Source organism: Talpa europaea (assembly GCF_964194135.1).
Source record: "Talpa europaea genome assembly, chromosome: 9".
NCBI lineage: Eukaryota > Metazoa > Chordata > Mammalia > Eulipotyphla > Talpidae > Talpa > Talpa europaea.
Window position 1 is genome coordinate 84,542,536 of NC_140076.1, and position 22,168 is coordinate 84,564,703.

A 22,168-nucleotide genomic window follows, 5' to 3' on the forward strand; every position below is an offset into this window, starting at 1 on the left:
GGCAATGCATTCCCCTTGGGAGTCACACCCTTACTTCAGTCCTGCCCAGACCACACGCCCCTGGGATTCTTCCAATTTGCCTGAGGATCAACATGGCCTAGAATCTCCTTCTCCAGCCTATCCTATTCCTCCCTCCACATGGGCACCACCCCCCACCATTCGGTTGCCTAAACACTTCACTCCCTTCACCAGCCATCTTTTCAAAATGTCAATGGGACTGAGACTTTTCACTGCCCAAGACATTCCACGGGTTTCCCACAGCCCTGGATGCCAGACCATCCGGGCCACTCCAGCTTGCCAAACTCAAGCCTCATTGGCCAGTTTCAATCTTTCTCAAGTACTGCGCTCAGGATGACCCCAGGCCAGCGCCCAGGGCCTGCCTGGGCTGCCGCTCCTCCCACTCTATCTCAGCGAGCCAGTCTCAACTTCCCCTTCAGACCTCAGCCACCACCAGATTTCCTTAGAGAGTGTGGCTTGACCCTGGTTTTTCCTTTCAGGGCTTCAACACAATGCAATTTATATTGCTACACATAATTTTTAATTTTATATAAAAAGTTTATTGCTAATTCATAAAGATATAATGCATAAATTATACTTATATAAATGTATGTTTGTATAAATTACATGTTTATTTAAATTTATGTGAATTATAAATATCCAAATTTTATTTATAAAATTTAATTCTAATGTAAATATTCATTTACAAAAGTGCTGTGTAAATATTTGTGTGTTTTTCGGACTATCTCTTCCCAAGTCCCACCCTGCTAACCCAGATACTTCATAAGGAAAGAAACTATAGCCTAAGGCATGGGAGAGAATAAAGAAGCTCAAATATTGAATGAATGAGTGACTGACTGACTCACCTCAGGCATGAATGTAATATATTGGGGACGGGGGATACAATCCAAGCAAATAGGAAGGTAACAGCTAAAGGCTGCCAGGCTGACCCTCTAGGTGGGCACTGCTAATGAGGGAAGGCTTGCTCCCAACCCACCTTCTAACCCAAACAGGTGCCACACTAAGCCTGAGATTTAGCCTTTGACTTAAGCACTGCCCTCATCCCCCTTGAATAAAAATGTCCTAGGGGACCAGCCAGATGAGCTACAGCAAAGCACAAATGAGAACCACCTCTCTCTGCCTTGGCCTAAAGGACCCAGAGCTGCAGACAGACATGAAGAATGGACATGTGGGACAGACCTCTCCTGTCTCGCCGCTGTTCCCCTCAGCATGTATCTCAGTAGATCCGCCTGTTCTTCTCTCTACTCTGTCTCTGGTGAATCCTCTTAATGCCCCTCCCCACCTCTGGCCTGGACCCCAGTTCTTGTATAAATAAATAAATCTTTTAAAAATTAAAAAAAAAAGAATGGGCATGTGAAAAGAAGAATGGACATGTGAAAAGAAGGGCAGAGCAGGCGTAGAATGGGGACTGATAGAAAGAAGAGAAAGCAGAGGGAAGGGGCTGGAGGTCACTGAGCATGTATGAAGGAAATTTTTTGCCAAATATGCAAAGCCACCCAGCAGGTTTCCTGAGTCATGTGACCAAGCCACACAGTCAGCATTACCTAAACAGGCTACTTGGACCCTGTGCTGTAGCTACAAGACAGTGTCTCCAATATGAGCCCACTGAAAATATATTTATACACATAAATACACATACATATACACATATCTACAGTGTGTATACAAACATGGAATTCTCACAGCATTGGAAAGAACGAAGGTAAGTTTTCACGTACAATACTAGGAAGAAGTCTACATTACATCGTGAATTGAGAAAACCAAGATGCAGGAAATTTATGGGATGATCCTATTTCTGGAAGAAAAATAAAATCATGAAGGAGGCGGCCAGGGGAAGAGGGAAACTGCCCCAAGCTGGTTTACTCATCCAAATCTCTATATAAAGGCCTCCCTAACTACCCCAGCACTCTCTAGCCCCTAACCCTGTTCACTCTTCTTCCTAACACGCCCCACATCATCTTCTATATGTTTTCTTTACTTTCTGTCTCTCTCATTAGAACTGCATCAAGAAGATGTGGTACATATACACCATGGAATATTACTCAGCATTCAAAAAAGATAAACACATGCAATTTGCAGCAACATGGATGGTGCTGGAAGGGATCATGCTCAGCGAAATAAGCCAGAAAGAAAAAGAAAAATACCGGATGGTCTAACTCATAGCAGGAATCTAGAAAACCTAAATAAGGGACCAGGGAAAAGAATATAAGAAAGAAAAAAATCAAAATCAACAAACAACTATGAACCAGAGACACACTTGGGGGGGGGGGGCAGGCGGAGAAAGGAGGGATTGGGGTCAAAATCAGGGGGGTTGCAATTGTATGGGGAATATAAAAATTAAAAAAATTTAAAAAAAAAAATACAAGGCCCCTGAGGACAGGGTCTCAGATGGTTTTGCTCAGCCCTATATCCCTAGCAACTGGAACAGACCCAGCACACAGTAGGCCCTCAGAAAATATTTTCTGAATGAACAGACAAAAACTTCAAAGAAGCAACTCTCAGGAGTGGAATAAGAAGTGGGGAATGAGCCCCAACAACCAGTGCTAGAGAAGATGTGGAGAAATCGGAACCTTTTACTCTGTTGGCAGGAATGTAAACTGGTGCAGCCATTTTGAAAAGCAAACTGGATTTACCTTAAAACACTAAAAATGGAAATACCATATGCCCCAGCAATCCCACTCCTGGACCTCTATCCAAAGAATGTGAAAACAGCAACTCAAAAAACCTACAGGCTCCACAGTGTTTATAGCAGCATGATTTACAACAGCAAGGACTTGAAAACAACCTAAGTGCCTACTGATAGAGGACTGCATGAAGATGTGGTCTGTCCACAAACAGAATATTAATGTGCTACAAGGAAAGACAGAAATGTTACCATTTACAGAAAACTGGAAAGAGTATGAAAAAATCATGTGCAGTAAAGCAAGTCAACGACAATATTGGACATCTTCATGTACATGAGTAAAACAAGGGATCCTGGCAGATAAATGGACAAAGCAAAATAATCACAAACTAGTGGACTTTCATAAACAAAGTGAGATTTCTGTGGGGATGAGGGGCAGGAGAAAGGGCATGGGGGGAAACAAAGAAGTGGGGGAGTTTGTGGGGGTGTTTTCCCTATCTCTGCATCTTTTGTTCTATGTTGCACTATCACTTTCATGTTAAAACATTAAAAAGTCACCCCAGTGGGGGTAGGAAGGTCTCCCTTCATACTGAGCTGATCTCTATCCCCTATACCCTCCTAGTTGTCAGCATAGAAATTAGCTGAGCCAGGACCTGTTCCTCTGCCCCACGACCGACCCACACGAGTCCTCCTTTCTGGTTGCTGAAGGGCCCTGGTTCCTGCAACTGAACTCAGAAAGAACAAGAAAGGCTTCCCCAAGGAGAGACTCAAGGGGAATAAGTTCCCTTATGTTTAAGGCAGGAGAGCATGGCACAAACCATTCAGTACAAGGACCAACGGATGCAAAAGCTCTAAAAAGGAAACCTTTCCCTGCTGATGCAAGATCACAGCGATAACTGCACCCTCTTTTCTGTGTGGCCTGGGACCATGATCCACTCTAAATGGGGCTTTTTATGCTCCTGCTATGTACTGGCCCTCCAGACCTGGCATTGCTCCCTAAAGCAGGCACCTGGGGGGAATGGGGAGTTGGAGTTTCCTAATTCTTCACTTCCCTTCTCAACCTGCAACCCCAGCAACAGCCTTAACACACAGGTCAGGAATAGGTGACTCCCCACCCCCACCCTGGTGTCCTCTGTTCAGGGTGGACTCTACACAGGGGCCCTTTCTGCAGCAGGCTGTGCTCCTGCCGGTCAGCTGCGCACACCAGGACAAAGCCCACGGACTCCCTCCACAGCCTTGCACAGGCAGCAGCTCTCTGGTGAGCTGGCACAAGCTCCACAAATCAGGCAAAGAAATATCTAGATGCTTCCCAGCCCTGGGACTTTCAGGTCCTCATGTTGAGACAGGGTATGTCATCCTACATGTAGAGTCCCCCTAACAAGAGAAAAACATCATCTTGACCGTTAAGTTTTTTGTTTTTGTTTTTGTGGGATCCACTCGGTGGCCGGGGAACGAACCAGCGCTGCAGAGGCTGTGGGCAGCCTCGCAGCCCAGCACTCAACCGCTGCGCCACCAGGGCAGGCCCTTGACCTCTAAGTTTTATAATAAAAAACAAAAAAACTCACCTAAGTAGCCAAATTGGCTACGGAATGAGATAAAGATGTCCCCCCGGGCTTTTTGAAAGTTCCCGACAGGCCTCTTCACTTTGACAAAAGCTGATAGATGTATCCCCCGTTTCTCAGGACCTAAGGAAATCTAAAGAGGATTTTGCAACCAAAGGCAAAGAGCAAAGCAGGCGTTCGGTGTGGGCTTTATGGTGTTTTCTGGAAGCAGCCCCACCTGGAGCAGGAGCTCGGCCCCGCCCAACTGCTGCCCAGAACTGCTCTCCACAGGTGTGCATCCTCCCTGCCTGCCTGCTTTCACCAGATCAATGCGTGATCTCAGGTGTGAAGTGTTACTTGGCACGATTTAGCAGGTTGTTTTGGAGGGTCTGGAAAGGCTCAAAATGTTTCCAAAATGAATGCTAATTGCTTCTTCGCTTTACATCACCTCAACTTGTGAAGGTTTCATAGGAACATGCTACTCTCAGGTAGCAGGAGAAACCTGTGTGTGAATTGTCTAAACAATCTGATTAATAGTGACAAGGACGACTGGTTTTTAGAGCAATTATGACATGAGCTGACTTTTCTTCCACTTGAAGTAAGCTCGCTTCCTAAGCCAGGTGCTCCTCCTCTGCCTCATCAGGACTTGTCCTCCTCTGGTTCCTTCTCTGGGTTGTGTTTTACACCCTTAAAGCCTCCCTGGTGAATCAATCCTCTCAGTATGCAATGTCAAGTTTTCCCATTCTCTTTAAAAAAGGAGAGTTAGTGTCTTCACTGCCCACATTCACTTCTCCTCACCAGGGTTGTCTTCACGGCTGGCCACCTGAACCCCATAAAAACTGAGTTCCAGGCCCCTACTCGAATCTCATCTCTCAGTCTTCATCTGTGACTGGCATCTCACTCAGTCTTGGCCCCCAGGTGAGATCATGCATGACTCCCTCTCTCTCTGGAACACCCTCCTTTGACTGCTACACCTGGTGTGCTCAAGGGCCCTGTCCTAATTCTCCAGTTAAATATGATTGTTCCCCAAGAATGTATCCCTGGCCTCTTCTCCCATCCCTGTCAACCCTAGGTGAACCTATATTTAACTCTCACCATTGGGAAACAACCTCTGAAGTCAGAGCTCTTTTACCTCCAGACCACAGGTCCACCCACCTTTTGTGGAGATCCACAGAAAAATCCAGCCTGGAGCACCCACAAATGGGCCCAAACACTTTTAAACTCACCCTCTGAAGTCCCTCTGCTACTCCCTCTCCTCCCCAACCCTCTCTGAGCAGACTCAGGCCTGGTTTACCCGTCATCACAGCCTTTGGTCCAGTGCTGGGGGCTGTCTGCTAGGCTCTCGCCTCTAGACTAACCTGTAAGCTCTCCTCCTACAGAACCCTGTCCTTTTGGACTCCACCTTCCACAGTGCTTTGCACTTAGTAGCTGCTTAAAAAAAACTGAATTAAAACACCTTCAGCATCACAGCTGGAAGGAACAATGCCCACTTATGTTAAGAGTGGATGTGTCATCTGTTTTCAATGTTGTCATCTCTCCCTCTAAGCAGCTGTGGGTCAGTTTCTCCATCCACTGCAGAGGATGACTGCTACTGCAATCATGAATATTAATACTAATACTATTAATAATGATAAGAGACCAGGGACCATGATAAGCATCAATAGGATCCTTACATTAAACCTTAACATCTACTCTACTCGATAAGGAACTGCTTCTCCGCATTTTACAGGTAGGACCACTGAAACAAAAGGAAATTCTCTGCCTCAGGAACACTTAGTCCAGCCCAGGAAGACAGGCTCTGGACACATGTTACAACGTGCTGAGTGAAGGGTATAGCACAGTTGTGAACGCACAATACAGGGTAGAACAGGAAGGCAAAACAGGGACTTAACTCAGGCCAAGGGCCAGAAACGCTTTACTGGAAAAATCATGCATAAGTGGGGATCTGAAGGAGAAAATCAGAATAAGTCAGCAAAAGAGGAAGGAAGAATGGGCCACAGGAAGGGACCAGGCTCCCCTGAGAACTCATGGTCCCATGAGACCAGGCACCAATTTTGGAAAAATCGCTAAAACAGAGAACCATTCCCTGCAACTGGCCCACACTCAGGAGGGACAAAATCCATTTCTGCCTGCCTGGGAACTGGACTCACCAACCAACCACTGTTCCCACTTTCCATTCTCATCTAGACTCGGGAGCTTGAGATGTGCTTATAATCAAAATCCCATAAGGAATTCAGATTTAAAAATCCCTCCCCTGAAGGCCATATAATTTTAAGAATTTCCCCACCAGATATTAGCGCTATGATCAGAAGGATATACTCCAATTTATCAAAAATGCAAAAACTCCCCCAAAGTCCACAGAAAAGAGTCCATGCTACCAAGTCAAAGAGGTTTTGTCTCAAAGAGGTTTTGTCTCAATGCCTACCTACTCCATGGCTGCAGGTCCCTTAGCCAATTCCTGCAAGGGGGCTACCCCCCTCTCAGCAGAACAAAATTTGCAACCTGAGGCATAACTCCCTGGTGTTTATCTTTTTTTTTTTTTCCTTTTTCCTTTGCCTCCAACAAAACAGAATCATCCCAAGCCCTTTCCTGTGGTTCTAAATTCTCTCTCTCACCATAGCCCCAATGTACTAAAAATACACAGCTTTGGTGACATAAACACAAAGTTTGATTGTGCTGTTAGCCTTGACAGACAGCATTGCAGAAAGTTGCTTAGAAATTAAATATCTAAAACAAGCTATTTTAAAATCCAGGGCCCTCACTATTTCATGTCTGCAATGAAGAAATTTCATCTTGGGGAAAGCAAGCTGTCTTTCACACCATATGGCTAATGGTGGTGCATAGCAATTAGCCAGGCTGATTAATGGTGAACAGACTCTAATTTTATGCTTATAATTGAGCCCGCATTTGCACCCCTGGTGCAAATTCAGCACATCCCAACTTCCACTTACAACAGGCAAGAAATCAAGAGAAAGAGGATGGCGTGGAAAGTGAGAATTTTTTTCCTAAAGCCCCCTAAAGAGGATCAGATTTGCAATTTAAAAGACTGTTAGCCTCACAATAGATGACAGGTTTGTGTAATAGGGTCATGCCGGCCTGATAAACAAACAGTACCCTGTACACATCTATAGGCAGCCAGGAAAACGTAATCTGTAACATTAGCAGGATGACATTTTGAATATGGCTTTTCCCTTTTAGCCCACACAGTACAAACATCATCATTTGCCTTCAGTGGCTTGAGAATTTTATTTTTGCTATTTTTATGTTTCTGAAAAATAGAAAGAACATCAGCAGTAAAGCACGGCGACCAGCATAATAAAGTACTTTGGACCAATGAATTTTAAGAACAAGAAAAATATAAACCGGATTAATAGGGGGTAGGCTTGTGTGTGGAAGGCATAATATAGCTTGAAGTATTTCAAGAAGAGAATGATTTCTAGCCTAGTCCAAACATGTACAGATATGAGATGCAAATCTAGGATATATAGATATTAGTTGGCCTATTGCTTGAGATCTGTCTTCCTGTCTCTCCTATTTTGCTAGAATCACATGCACTGGAACATGGCAAATTCATTCTAATGACATGCTAATTGTGAGAAGCTAAAATAGAGAGCTGGTGAGGGAAACACTGATACGAAGGAGGTCATTTTTTTCATGCTTTCAAAATGACTTTACTCATTTAACTCTGAAAAAATGCAACTCGGCTCTAATTGTACAACTGCTATATACAGCACAGCACCAATTTTGCCTAATAACATCTCCTATGAAATCCATGACATTTTTGGACTCTAGCAGCTTTAAACCTAGAGGAAAGCAACCTGCTTTTGGAATAATTAACAAGTTTTACAATCACTGAACTGAAAACTTGTGAAACTCCAGTATATTTTAGAATAATATATTAGATGTATGTTTGGGGAAAAGGAAATTTTTATATACATACAAAATTATAGTTCTGGAAGAAGTTAATAGGAGGAATTTCACGAAGGGAACACACTAAGCCCTTTCTATTTGGTTTCCACCTGTAGAGTTTTAAGATGTTTTGCCCCCAAGTGCATGAGCAGCAGATAAAGCCCAGCCAGGCCAAAGTGGCAGCTGACACCCTAAACGGATTGGTCAGTGACAGTCAGGAGCCAAACTTGCTTTGTGCCAGGGAGAGCCTGCATGGCTAACAAAGCAATTAGTAGCCCTTCTCTGATGCACACTGGCATCTTCATGCTTTATCCAATTACTCAGAACAGATAGGAGCAAAGTGCTGGTGTTATTTTTTTGAAGAATAAGATTCCTAAACTGTAAGTTAAAAATTGTTCTCTCAAGTAGAGGACTGGCTGAGGCCATGGGAGTGAATTTGGGTCTGCTGGCCTATTTTCACATGTAGCAAAAAGTATTCAGACACTCAATCATGGATGACATGAATGTTTATACCTTCCAGGGACTCAGCTTTGCCATCCCTCCTAAAGCTCACTATTGCTGAGAAATACTAGCTACATCATTGTAGTTGTATGCAAGGAAACCAAGATTAAACAAATCAGATGCAAGGAGTGGGGAACAACACCACAACCAATTTAAGAAGGAATAATGTGTATGTATGGAGGGTCATATTTTCAAATCGGAGAATTAAAAGGGGGAAATATAACTCTCAAATCCTATTCAAACAGTGACTTCTGCAGCAATCAACAGAATGCTTATTCATTTTACTAGCAATGTGGTTGAGCACATATACTAACACTAAAAGGATTATATTGTATTTTATTAGATTGACAGGAAAAGGGGGAAGGTACTGCTTTGTGCCCATTAGCAGTATGTTATCAAAATGGAAAAGGAAAATTTTCAAGATGAAATCTAATAAATAATTGAGAACCAGGTGATGCCTGACATTATACTACGAAATATTCACGTCAAACAGTTCTTTTTAGATTGTCCAACAGAAGTCAGATAAATGTAAACCCAGAAATACATGAGTTCACTGAGATTTGCCATACAAATTCATTTTCCCTTGACTAATGAAGGAGGGAACAAGGTATGTCTTACCTGCACATGATCTCGTGTGTGAGCAGGACACGACACATTTCAGGGTTCTTGTCTTGGCCTTCATACACTATGGCCTGTAAACAAAGGTGTGATTTGAGTTAAGAATAGAACTGAGTAGCAGAGAATGAATGGTCACAACTGAGTTCCAGACCACTTCACCTCTCCTGCCGGCCAGTTAGCTGATAGAACCAAAGTCCTTACTAGGCTGATTGTTTCCAAATATGTTGCTAGAGATCAACCCAAACTGAGTGGAAGAGGACATGTTTCTTCTGTATATTTTAGAATAATGTATTAGATGTGCAAGAAACAAAACAAAGGAGCAGACAAAACTAAGTCAAAACAAATCCCAGAAATCTGACCGCAGAATTGAGGCCACCAGAGGGGAAGGGGTGGAACAAAGCAGGGGAAGGAGCCCAATGGACTGTGGTAGGGGGTTATGGATGTGTTGGTGGTGGGCATGGTGTGGTGATGTACATATGAAGAGGTGTGAACCCATACCCCTAAATCACATACATTATTGTCAACCAATGTTACCTCCATTTTTTTTAAGTTACAAAAAATACATATATTAGATGTATGTTTTTTAAAGGGGGAAAAAGAAATTTTATATGCATACATAAATAGTTATAGAAAAGTTAATACGAGGGATTTCAAGAAGGGAACACATAAGCGCTTTCCATTTGATTCCACCTGTAGAGGTCTCAACCAACTTACTGCAACACCCATTTGGGGATTAGAATGTGAGATAGGTTTACCCTTCGAGATAAAAATAAATCTAATCAATGAGGTGGGGGAGACCAGAAGGTTTAGCAAACTGAGATACCATGGATTTAAAATACAAGAAGGTGTAGACTGGATTTTTACATGACATGTACTTGCTGCCTCACTTTATTACTTCTAGCCCCAACCTTTAGTGCTCCAGGGGTGAGGGTATGGTTAATGAGACCATTCACTAACTGTGTCTTCTTTGAGATGATTCATCAATCAGAGAAAAATCCTTCTTCCCGCTAACAGGCTGAGTACACCCACCCAAACAGGGATCCTGGCTGGCACATGCTGTGTGTGGGTTTAAGCCACAGTTTTCTCCTTAACTCAGAATCCCATATGACTCTCAAAACCTAGAATATCAAGCCATCTCACCAGGCAAGATGTTTTTGTCTGTTTTTAGTGAAGTATGCACAAACGCTTGCTTAAGATCACCAGGAAGCTTCCCTGGGACCATTGCTCCCTGGCATATCTACATATTAATACCTGAGCCAAAGAAACACAGCTACTGGTAAGCAGTGCTCTGCATGAGGACACATGTTAACTAACTTAACACTGTATCACTGCATAATCCTAATGTAACACAGCCTCCAATTGTAAATAAAATGACTTTCACACATTCAGATCACCCTCCATTTCTTGGTGACAAAACTACTCAAATTAATCAGACACTCTCCTTATTTAGTACATACAGATGTCGCAGTAGTTATCTAATAGTTGGGTCTAATGTTCTTTCTTTATGAATCTGATACTTTGAGAACCTGGAAAGGATAGGGCCTGCCTAAGGTAGTGTGTCAGACCCTCCAAGTAGGTGTTAGTTATAACGTCTAACTCTTTACAAAACAAAAATCACACCCACAAAAAATTGACCAGAAGTACCTGCACAAGGACAAAACATGTCTCTACCACTGGCCCATCAAAATCATTGTTTTATGGTTAGCCTATGAGAACTATATTTTCTTAATGTTTTTCTCCACCTAATTTTAGTCATAGAAAAGTTGCAAGATTAGATAAAGAATTCCAAGGTACTTAAGAGTATCCAGAGTCCTCAAATGTTTATGATTTATTAAATTTGCTTTACTCTTTTCTCTCTCTCTATTTTTCCCCCAGACATTTATTACTAAATTGCAGACACGCCCTAAATACTTCAGACTGTATTTCTCAAAAACAAGGAATTCTGTTACATAGTCACAGTGCAATTATCTCAATCAGAAAATTAACTATACAATATAATAATCTAATCTACAGACCTTACTAAGATTCACCAATTACCCAATAATGTCTTTTATAGCTAAAGAAAGTCCAATATCAATCACTGCATTCTGTTGGCTTGTCACTTTAATACAGAACATTCTGAGGCTTAAAACTTTATGGCATTGACAATTGCTGAAGAACAGAGGCCAGTTATTTTGTAGAACATACTCAGTTTGGGTTTGTCTGATGTTTCCTCGGATTTAGACAGAAGTTACACAATTCAGGCAAGAATACCACGGACGTGATGCTCACAGTTTCTCAGTGCATCTAGTCAAACTGTCAAACTAGCTCCACTCGTGGCAACATAACGCTGAGCATTTGGTTAAGGAGCTCCCTGCTTCCACCAATGATCATGAGCCAGATTCCCACACCGAAAAGTTACTACTTCACCTTAGATAATTCAGAGATTTGCTCAGGACATAATCTAGATTATGTTAATATCATATTGAATCTCAAATTGTCATCCACTAGTCTTAGCAAGCATTGATGATGCTTTGCTATATTCTTGAAAGACCTTTTGAAATGCCCAGGAAGTTGCTTTAATCAAGAAAATGCATTAGGTAAATTGAAACCACTTTGAAAACCAAAAATTTTATCTGCCTACTTCATTTACTTTAACCCTGCTGAAGATTCAAAGAAACAATGGTGATAACTGATTAGATTGCATGCATGGCACAAAAACAATTGTAACCTGTATTTCTGCAAAATTCTTTTATAATTACTACATGTTTCCTATGCTCACTGATGCCTCTGTTTCAACTTTAGGTATTTGTCATGCTAAACTACTACAAAAAAATTGGTAAATAAATACACATATATTGGTGTTTGCCCTCCCATAAAAAAAAAAAAAATAAGTTGTGGGTTTTTGGGGGTTTTGTGTGTGGAGAAGGGAGTATTTACATCAGACCTCATTTTGATTATTTCTAGATGATTTCCAATAATATTTTTAATGAGGCTGCTGGTTGCACTGACATCTGTGGGGCCATGATGATATTCAATTACAGATATACTGCAATGTTCCTGACTCCCCAAAACAGTAGCTGCTCTGTGGACTCCCAAGAAGCCCATGTTGTTATCTTTGGGGACCAGTCGTCATTTCTATAAGGTCAAGGACCCTCATAATCATCGCTTTCCCAAATGCCAAACAGCACTTCACTTGTGTCAACAGAGTCAAAATGGAGAAACTTTCTATAAATCAAGCAAAGGAAAATGAAAGCTTGAGTTTGGATTTGCCCGGTAATAGTTAGAAATGATGGGGGGAGATGGACTCGTGAGGTTTCTGTTGTCCCTCTTCTTGAAGCCTCAACAGAACAGTATTTTTTTAGCATATACACACAAAGAGAGAAGCACTGTTTCTGGGACTTCTGAAGTAACAGCAAACAGGGAGCGTTTTCACTGTTCTTTGGAGTAAAAGCAAAATCCTGTAAGTGGAGCAAGCTAGAACCCGGGTAAGTGGGTTGCCTATAGAGTGGAACTCTCTGTCAAAGGCAGATTCTCCTCCTACCTATCCTAAGTGCTTTTTGCTACTGAAAGGCTGCTAAAACACACACACACACACATATACACACACACTCACTCACTCACTCACATAAAGGTATGGACCAAGAAATCAACATTCTGATGAGATCTAATACAAGAGAAGATGATACATTTATTATGATGAATGTCTCCAATGCAAAGTATCAACAATAAGACAGACTTTTAAAAATGCCACCAAGCTATCCCTCCAGCTTTGACACAAGTGATAGCCACATATCAATCTCTCCCCTCTCCATTTAGCACCCACATTCAGCAAATCCAGATTTTAAGCCTGAAAGGAAAGGGATCCTCTAACACCCACTTAGGGAGAAGTTTCTGCTTTTCTTTCTAATTTAAATATGTGCCTCCGTGGGCCATGAATAAAGCTCATTGAGGCTGGATCAGCTGGGAGATTGCAGAAGCATATAAACAGCATTGACTATTTTAAGTGAAACCATTTTAATAGACAGCTGGTTTAGGGCCCAGACAATGGAACACCAAGAAGAGGGCTTATTTTCATCCTCCATAGTAAATCATGCGTCTGCTTGCTATGCGGAGGTCTGCTGTGAGGGCGACAAAGACAGCAGTGGTTTAAATAAATCAATGTGTTTATCAGGAGTAAGGATGGGAGGCCTGATACTGAGATGGGCAGGAGGTGGGCAGAAAGCTTATAAAATATACTATTTAAATAAATGAATTGATAGTGAGCAAAGTACGTTGTTTTTAACCAAAGAAACAAAAAATATAATGTCCAGTAGATGTTTATATTAATCCTGCCAGGGGCAAATAAAACCCTTAATGGGGCAGGAATGTGTGTACAGGAAAAAAAGGAAAAGAATAAGCAGCACTAACTTCTTCTTAATTTTAAAAACCAGGTGAAAGTGGTCAAAACTTGAAATAGTTGGAACAGATTTTTTTCCTGATATCTTAGCCTCCTCTTCTTGATAGCCTCCTCTCATAAGCAGGAAAAAAAAATCACAATTATTTTGAATACTCTATTAACTCTCAGATTGAGGGTTTTTTCCCTAGAATAACTTTTTATAATTAGCAAAACAGAAAAAAGAACAGGAATTGTTAAATTTTCACAACCTTAAGCAACAACAATGCAGGTTTACTGTTAGAGGAGAAGATGCAATCAATTTCAAATGCCCAATTATCAATTAATCTATAGCATCTTCAGAAGGAAATCAATCAATAAACATAGGAAGTCTACCTAGGTTGCACTGTTGCAGAAGCATCTTGCAAAGTATGGCTCATCCCTGGTTTCACAAAATATGACTGGGACTTAGAAGTTCATTGATACCTACTATGGTGAAGACCACCCCATAAAATGAAAAACATACTGTGAACATACAGCAGGACCATACTTCACTAGGAAGCCAAAGGAAATACAAAGAACCAGGGGTGGATTTTCTTTGTTTACTTTTCTAATAGTTTTAACTCTTTGTTTTCCATGCCAAAATATAGAAGACAAGGAGAATACATTTGACTTTCGTTCATCAAATTCTGAAAAGTTTCTAAGAACAAAATGTTTTCATTAGAAGCCTTTCTAAGATTACCACAAACAGAAGGCTCCTCATTAGTTGAGAGAGAGAGAGAGAGAGAGACAGAGAGAGAGAGAGAGAGAATGAGGGTTATTTACAACTAACAAAAACTCCTAATTTTCCATTTGAATCAAAACAGCAACCTTGAAAATATGCTGTTCCTTTTTTCACAATCAAAATAAAAGACCAAACCTAATTTGTCACTTAAATGATAAGTTCATTGAATGTACAAAGTGCCTTCACCAGAATTGAAGAGTTCTCTAAATCACACTGTCAAAGAGCCTTTGGTAGCAAATTACCAGGAATTGAAACTAATCAAAAATAATATGAATACCTACAACATCAACACACCACAATATTCATCCTTAACATTCAATCACCAAGTTCCACTGCTTGTCATTTAAAAAAGTGCTAGCTAATGTGGTACTAGAAATTTCCAGTAGGTGAAGAAGTCCTAGTTAAAAATAAACCAGTGCCAAAGAAAATACTACCGATCTGACATTTCATAAACAATTGTGTCAAACAGCAATCCAGGATTAATAGTGGGATAAAATAAAAAATAATTTTGCTTCAATTAGCAGTTTGACTACTGGTGAACAAATTACAGAGATGTAATTTCAGCTCAGCGGCTAAGCAGGCCGGTTTTCAGACCTGAATTAGGAAAGTTGCAAAGGAATGATATCATATTCAGTGTGCCGTTCAGTTACATCACAGCCCTGGATAAAAAGAGAGTGTGTCCCCAAAAGCAGTTAGCTTTAGAATGCATCTTTTATGTCTCAAAGAAATAAAATCCCTTATATTATTCAAATGCCAAGATAAAAACTGAATCGTTCCAACAATCCCATATTATATTTCTTTTTCTAGAAATGATCAAAGATAATTTCATTCCTATGATAACTACATTTACATCTCTATTAGTAGATAGACTGGCTTGGTCAACCCAGCGGGAGGATGATGATGATAATGATGATGACGATGTAATAATAATAATAATAATAATAATAAAGAAGCTCCTTTATTAAACACTTAGTATGTGCCAGTCACTACTCTAAGCACTTTACATATATGAATTCATTTAATGCTCACGATAGAGCTACAAAGTAGGTGCTACCGTTATTTCTGTTAGTTTGATTCCAAATGCTTACATACTTGAATTACTAAGATCAAATCATTCTTGCTCAACAACTAGGTAAACAATTCACCAACATCCAAACAACCCCTTTGCTCGTCTCAGCAATATAAGTAAAGACATAAGAACAGAGAACCGTTGTAGTCAGACAAGTTCAATAAATGCATCACTACTAATATGTTCTTTTTTAATGCTGTTCAAACATTCACATGGAAACAGCTCTAGCGTAAATATCCCCGAACAAATGGCTGTATATTATCCAGGAGGGAGCAGTTGGACCGCCAGACTGGGGAAGTACTAGGCCATCTGGCTCCGGCAATCTCTCCAAAACCATCAGCTTTGTTTTCACCCCCAGACTCCAAACAACACATTTTCCACTGTGATGAGTTTACATTTTCCCAAACACAGGTCCTGATCATGCATAAAAATTCCAAACTTCTTCATTCCTCTATGTGCAAGGAAATTTAAATCACCTGCATTTTTGCCATGTTACCAAAGGAGAGAGAAAGCTGCTGAAATCTGGCTTTCGACTATAAACTTGCCTGTTCTTGTTTGTTTGTTTGTTTCCCCAAATATATGAAAGATCCTCTCTGCTGGCCTAGTGGATCCTTTCAGAATGTACTGATAGACTAAAAATGTGTTTATCTACCAACGAAGATCCTGAACTGAAAGGGTTGTTCATCAAATCTGCATAGCTGTGGTAGGATATAATAAAACAATCAATAGGAAAAAATGCACTGGCATCAATAACCTCCAGTACCGAGAACATCAAAAGAAATATATAAAGCAGATTAGCTGGCAAGAGAGCTATGACAGGGTTTCTGATTAGTCTACCTTGGGCACCCCCCTACCCCCGCACATTGCAGAGATGTTTGAGGGTCTCCTCACCTACCTTTAAATGCATACATACAAGGATTATGTTGCTATCATTTTCCCTTTCCAAAAATAAAAGCTTTTGTTTGGAGGCAGGGAATGTTTTGTTTCTGCTGACTTTATAGAGTAGGTACTTTTTCTTTGCATTATAAAAATGTCACTTATTTAAAGCAAGATGGCAGGACAGGAGATAACTGAAAGACTTTTTTAACTACTTAAAGATAAATGACTCGCTGAAGCAATCACAGTACGTAATCATATTTCAAATACTACATGAAATTTTGCAGTGAGGCACTTTAAATCTCAGACCTCCCCACCGGGTTCATTTCAGCTTCTGCAGTAGATACAGTTTCTGAATACAACAGTTTCTGAATACAACAGTCATGGACTTCGGGAGCGCCAGGCCTTTGTACATGCTCACTAATGGAATACCAAAAACAGCCATGACACAAAAACAACCTATTTTTAGTCCAGCTAAACTTGGTTTTGAACAACCCTTCCCAAAAGCAAGTCCCTGACTTTCTAGTTGGGGACAAATTTTTAAATATCATGACATCCTTTGTGTTTTACAACAGAAGCATAGGGAGAAGGGAGTCACTCAGGTTCTTACATACCCACTTCTAAAGAAGCTTCCTCTTTCTTGCTAGAGTCCAAAATTAAGAGTCATCACCCAAAACAGAAAATGATGGGCTTGGGAAAGGTGTGAAACACTGTGTCATACCAATACATCTTGGTTGATTGAATACATTTCTGTTTGATCTGAGTGCTGCTAACTTCACCCAAAATCAGGAACATTTCTACAAAAATATAGAGTGCACAGCAAGTTTGGGATTTTGCAAAGATTCCCTATGTGTTTTAACCCCACGTTGAGCGTCAGAGAGATGGTATCACACACATAAAGCTACGCTTCTGCTATGAAAAATGTTAGAACAAACGCAGCTAGGAGAAAACACTTGTTTCCTACTAAATTAATGATGTTATTAAAACTATCACGTCACTGAATTTATCCCATTCTGCATTCTCAATATCAAAATCCTGAGTCTATCTGGAAGAATTTCACGGGAAAAAAAAAGTACAACCTTACAATCACTCAACTTATGTCAAGACTCACTTCTAATTGAAGGGGTCACTGCATTCCTAATTAAAGTTTAAAATTTGGGAAATTTTAAATCAGAGTTGATATTTAATTATCATAAAATAATTTCAAGCTAAGCTAGATGAGAATCCACAGCCTCACTCATCGAGACTAAAGTAAAAATAATTATGTCCCAGCAAAGGAAAGTTATGCTCCCTCACACTGATCTGCTTTTTGAAGACTATTGTATTCACTGTGTACACAAGAAGCTAGCCTACTTCCCAAACTCTTACAATACATAATCATCGAACAAGCAACCGGATAATGGGCAGGGATTGCCTTTCAAAGTGAAAGCTACACAGAAAGCATTAGACAATTATTATGAAAGCAAACAGGTATGACTCAAAAAAATCCCTTTTTCTTGATATTTTTAGACTGAATTCAGATAATTATTTAAACCTTTTTTCAGGTCACTCCCCACCAAAATATATAATTGCATACATTTATAATTTTAACTTTCAGCAAGATGCCATAATATGGCAAATGACTTTCTTGTACCTGCTATTATTAAAAAAAAAAACTCTATCTTGTCCTGGTCCCCCTCCCAACTGATAGAATTTATGATACTGAACAGTCAAAGAATGCCTTAAGCTGTAGTTTTTCTTAAGACTATAGACCTCATTACTAAAATGACATGTGATATTTTGCTTTATAAAAACCAAGATTATTATTTTTTCTACCCTATGAAAGGATGTAAAGTCAGTTCATTTCATAATGGGGAAATTAATTCTCAGTGGCAGTTTTCTTTTAAGGGGTCTAAAATAAAGTTTTGAGAGAAGTTAATCACGTCTAACATGTCCTAATTTTTCACTTCTTACAATTGTTCCTTTCATAGAGCTGCCTATAATTTAATATCTAAGTGGCCAGTGTTACATAACCAGACAGGCCGTACACACTATGTCACACAATTTTTACCTCTTAAAAGTAAATTCAAATCAATATAGATAGAACAGTATTAGAAGCCATGCTTTATCCCTTCCCCCTCCTATTTTTTCCCCTCTAATGAGAATGGTATGAAAGGAAATCCAGGGTTTCTGACAATTTTTTTAAAAACAAAACTCTTGTCAAGACATTTTTGTTTTGATAGCAATTTTTAAAGATATTACTGAAATCAGACTTTTCTGTTTCTGTTTGACAAGGGAGAATTTTTTAGCAGAATGCAATGTGTCCAAATTAAAGGGAATTATCCTATGTAACAAATCAAAACCATTTTGAAAAAATAAGACCAAAGTACAAATGTGGATTTACTGTGAATATCAACTAAGAAATTTTTTTAAAACCTTCAAGAAGATCAAATTTTTGGCCAATAATTTCAATTGATATTAACTTATTATTTTTAAAAATACACTTCAAGTCCCCATGCTTTCTACTTGGTCCACACTGAAATATGAGATTACTGATCAAAGTTAGCTGGTATCAAATTGGTTCTTGCTGAGTAGATTTCAAAACTCACAACAGCTTATTACTATGCATTTCATACAACATATTCAAGCTTATCTAAAAACAGTTTTTAAATATGCATGTATATCCTAATTTGAAATCTTCCAAGCCAGTATCTATGAAAAAGGATCGCCTCCCTTACTTTAAAGAAAACATTTTAAAATCACAATCAAACAAACATGTTTTCACCCTCTTGCTAAATTGGTGGTTGGTACACAATGGATAACTTTTCTCTTTGTCCTAATTTCTTTTCCCCACCCAATAAAGCTGTCTCTCTCTTTTTTTTTTTTCTGTTACTAAGTCCTTCAACTACCTAACCAGCTACTTAACTCCGAAACTAAACTTTTTCTTAAAATTAAAAAAAAAAAAAACCACTCCAGTGCCTCATTAAAACGTCAAGCCTCTTTTCTGACTCGGCTCATAACTGTATCTTTTAAACCATAACTCACCCTTAATGTATACTGCTTGACACCCGCATGTTGGGGAGTTTTAGAAAATGCCGTCTATGTGCCTTTAAGACCACAAGCTCACTCATGCTGCCTGGCTCCCTGCCAAAACTGGAGGCAAAAGCAGGAGGATTTTTGCAAAATATCCTCTAACAATTGTCGCTCCCACTTCTAGCACTGCCACCACCGCAGCCTCCTTTAAAAATAATAATAATATACGGAGAGAATCGTCTGCTCTCTCGGCCGATATCACCACTTCTAGGGAGGTTGCTTTTGCCCTCCACCCCATTCGCTCTATCCTCTGCTTCCTAGGGGGGGGACCAAAAAGGTTTGGGTTTCAAAGGTTCAGCCTTCTCTGCACTAGGTCCCCAGGCACCTTTTGCGCCCCCTGGGGTTCCCGGCCGGGTCAAAAGAAGTTCAGCAGTGTTCTCCCCACCCAGCACCCGCTAGTCTTAATTCACAAGGCCTGAGTCTCCCCTGGAAGGAGGGAGCCGTCGAGCCAGCTTCCCCGCTGCGGTTCCCAAGTGCACATACAGGCACTGGAGTTCGGCGCCCGGAGCACAGTCCTCTGCCCGCACTGGAGTTAAGAGTTCAAGTCCCAGCTCCTCTGAGCTCTCACTATGGAGTAGTCAATTTCTTACTCGTGCAAATTTTACCACCCTAGCTAGAGTCACCCCCGCGGCGCGAAATTAAGAAACTTACTTGTTTTGTCATGGAGTCAATGAGGCGCACGTAGAAATCTTGCTCTGTCCTTATCCCTAGGGAGAAGGAGGGGGGATATGGGAAACGGATGAGAATTAAGTGAGAGAGGATCTGCTACAATACAAAAAAAAGAAGAAAGAAGAAAAAGCCAAACAAACAAAGGGGTTCCAAGGCTTATTGGAACTCCAACTGTCCCGGAGAAGTTCAGGGGGACTCCTCCTGCCCCCTTTATCCAGTGGCAGGAGAAGGGGACCCGCTGGCCTAGCCCTGGAGCTAAGGCATGACAGCCCCAAGCAGTGCAGCAGCTGTGGGCCGGGACCCCTACCTGGTTACTTGCCCTTCCCACTGCCTGAGCTCTCTGCAGGCGCCCTGGGAACCATCAAGGCCATGATGGTAGCTCTGGCCCCCTGAGTACAGGGTGCTTTGAGCCTGGAGTCTAGGTGAAGCCAAGGGGACAGGTCTTGGGAAGTGGGGCAGCGTCCAGCGAGGACCACACCTGGCCCCAGGTATGCGCCTGGCCTGACTTGGTGCCTTCGAGCTACTTCAGGGCCTCCTTGGGTGAAACCTCCTTGGGCAAAACTTAGGAGAGGTTGGTTAACCCCGAGGATGGTGGATCACTGAGTTTGCCCGGACTCTTCTCTACTTGGAGCTCTCCGCACCCACCGCCTTCAACCCGGGGGGCCTGCGGGGACCCGACCAGAGCCTCACCATTGCTGTAGAGGAGCTGGAGCCGGTAGTGAATCCCGTTATTGGTCTTTTCGCTGTTGGCTTCCTGGGTCGCAGCAGAACGCAAAGACACAGGAGACGCGGGAGAGAGTTCGTCGTGAGCCAGCAGAGCGACTTCGAGGCAACTTTCCCCAAGCCGGACCCCAGACTGGGCAGCCAGACAGGCCCACGAGCAGCAGAAAGTGCGGCCAACTGTGATGCCTCTGTCGCCCCCCGACCCTTACTGCTCCCTCTTCCCTTCCAGAAATTTCCGTGGGGTGCGCGCGGGCGATCCCCTTCCCAGGGCCTGGGGGCACGGGCCTGGGCCAGCAGAGGCGGGAGCTGTGAGTGGTCGCGCGGTGGAGGGCGGGTTCATCCCTTCATCCCGGGCGCCCTTGACTCTGGAGCGCTAAGACCGGCTCGCTTTTCTCCAGCTCTGGGGGCTCCGCGCGAACTTTTTGGGGAGCAGAACCTCGTGGCCGAGGAGCCCGGGTTCGCCCGGGACGGGAAGTGGATTGGGGAACCCCGCGCACAAAAGTGTTATGGATGCTTTGCACTAACACAGGAGAGTGCCTCCCAAAGCGCCTGGGCCTGCTCCCCAAGTCAGGGGCGAGGGGCAGCGGCGCTGCACCCACTTACTTTTTCTTTCTCCACGAACCCCACAAAGGCTGTCCTCTCGATCTCCACGGGCTGGCCCTGTCTGTCGTAGAGGGCCAGGACGAAGTGGAAGAAGTTGGATTTCCGCAGATTGGAAGGCGGCTGCTTCTCAAAGTGAGCCCGGGCCAGACCCACCCCGCTGCGGCCAAAGACGCAGAGTTAGACGGCTAACCCGGGCACCAACCCGTTTGCCCTTTACACACCCCCGAATCCTCAAACACCCAGGTCCTCTGTCCTGAACACCCAGGTCCTCTGCCCTGAACACCCAGGTCCTCTGCCCTGAACACCCAGTGGGTCTCCCTCCACCAAACCTCAGGCGCCCTGGGCCGCCATGGAACGGGACATGCTTGTCCCTGCGGAGGACTGGACACCCCTCCACACACATAATTGACCCAAGAGGTGTGAAAGTTTTGTCTGGGTTTTGCACAGGAGACCAAACGCTGCAAGCATGTACTGGAACCTAATATGTGCTGTGTGGGGAGGAACAAAAGTAGTGGCAGTTGAGGTGAACTCTCGTTGGAGAAATGGAGCCTGTGGGTTACAGCGCAGAGGAAAGGAGCGTCGGGAACTGGTTCCCGCCATCCCCTCGAATCTTGGGTCTCAGTTCCGTGGGCAGGTGGGAAGTAAAGGGGAACATGCTCCGTTTCTCCAGGAAGCCTCATGCGCCCTAGCCAGCCACCGGCGCCCGGCTTCGGGAAGCCACATGGCCCCCTAAATAAAGCATGTGTCGGAAAAAATTATCTAAGCGTGGCAATCAGAACTGTCAGCGGTAGTCGCGATGGGAAAGGGA

General features: G+C 42.2%; 1 protein-coding gene across 7 annotated transcripts in view; it reads right to left on the reverse strand.

The window, feature by feature from the left end:
• The window catches only part of EBF1 (EBF transcription factor 1), a gene marked incomplete at its 3' end in the record, with an annotated part of 386,163 nt that overhangs the window by 361,426 nt on the left and 2,569 nt on the right, over positions 1 to 22,168 (reverse strand). For all 7 annotated transcript variants that reach the window (XM_084243402.1, XM_084243404.1, XM_084243401.1 and 4 more), the window contains exons 2-5: positions 21,361 to 21,517; positions 20,725 to 20,788; positions 20,017 to 20,072; positions 9,211 to 9,284 (exon numbers count right to left, since the gene is read on the reverse strand). In XM_084243402.1, coding sequence (XP_084099528.1) covers positions 9,211 to 9,284; positions 20,017 to 20,072; positions 20,725 to 20,788; positions 21,361 to 21,517 — 351 coding nt within the window. The remainder of the gene's footprint in view (positions 1 to 9,210; positions 9,285 to 20,016; positions 20,073 to 20,724; positions 20,789 to 21,360; positions 21,518 to 22,168) is intronic.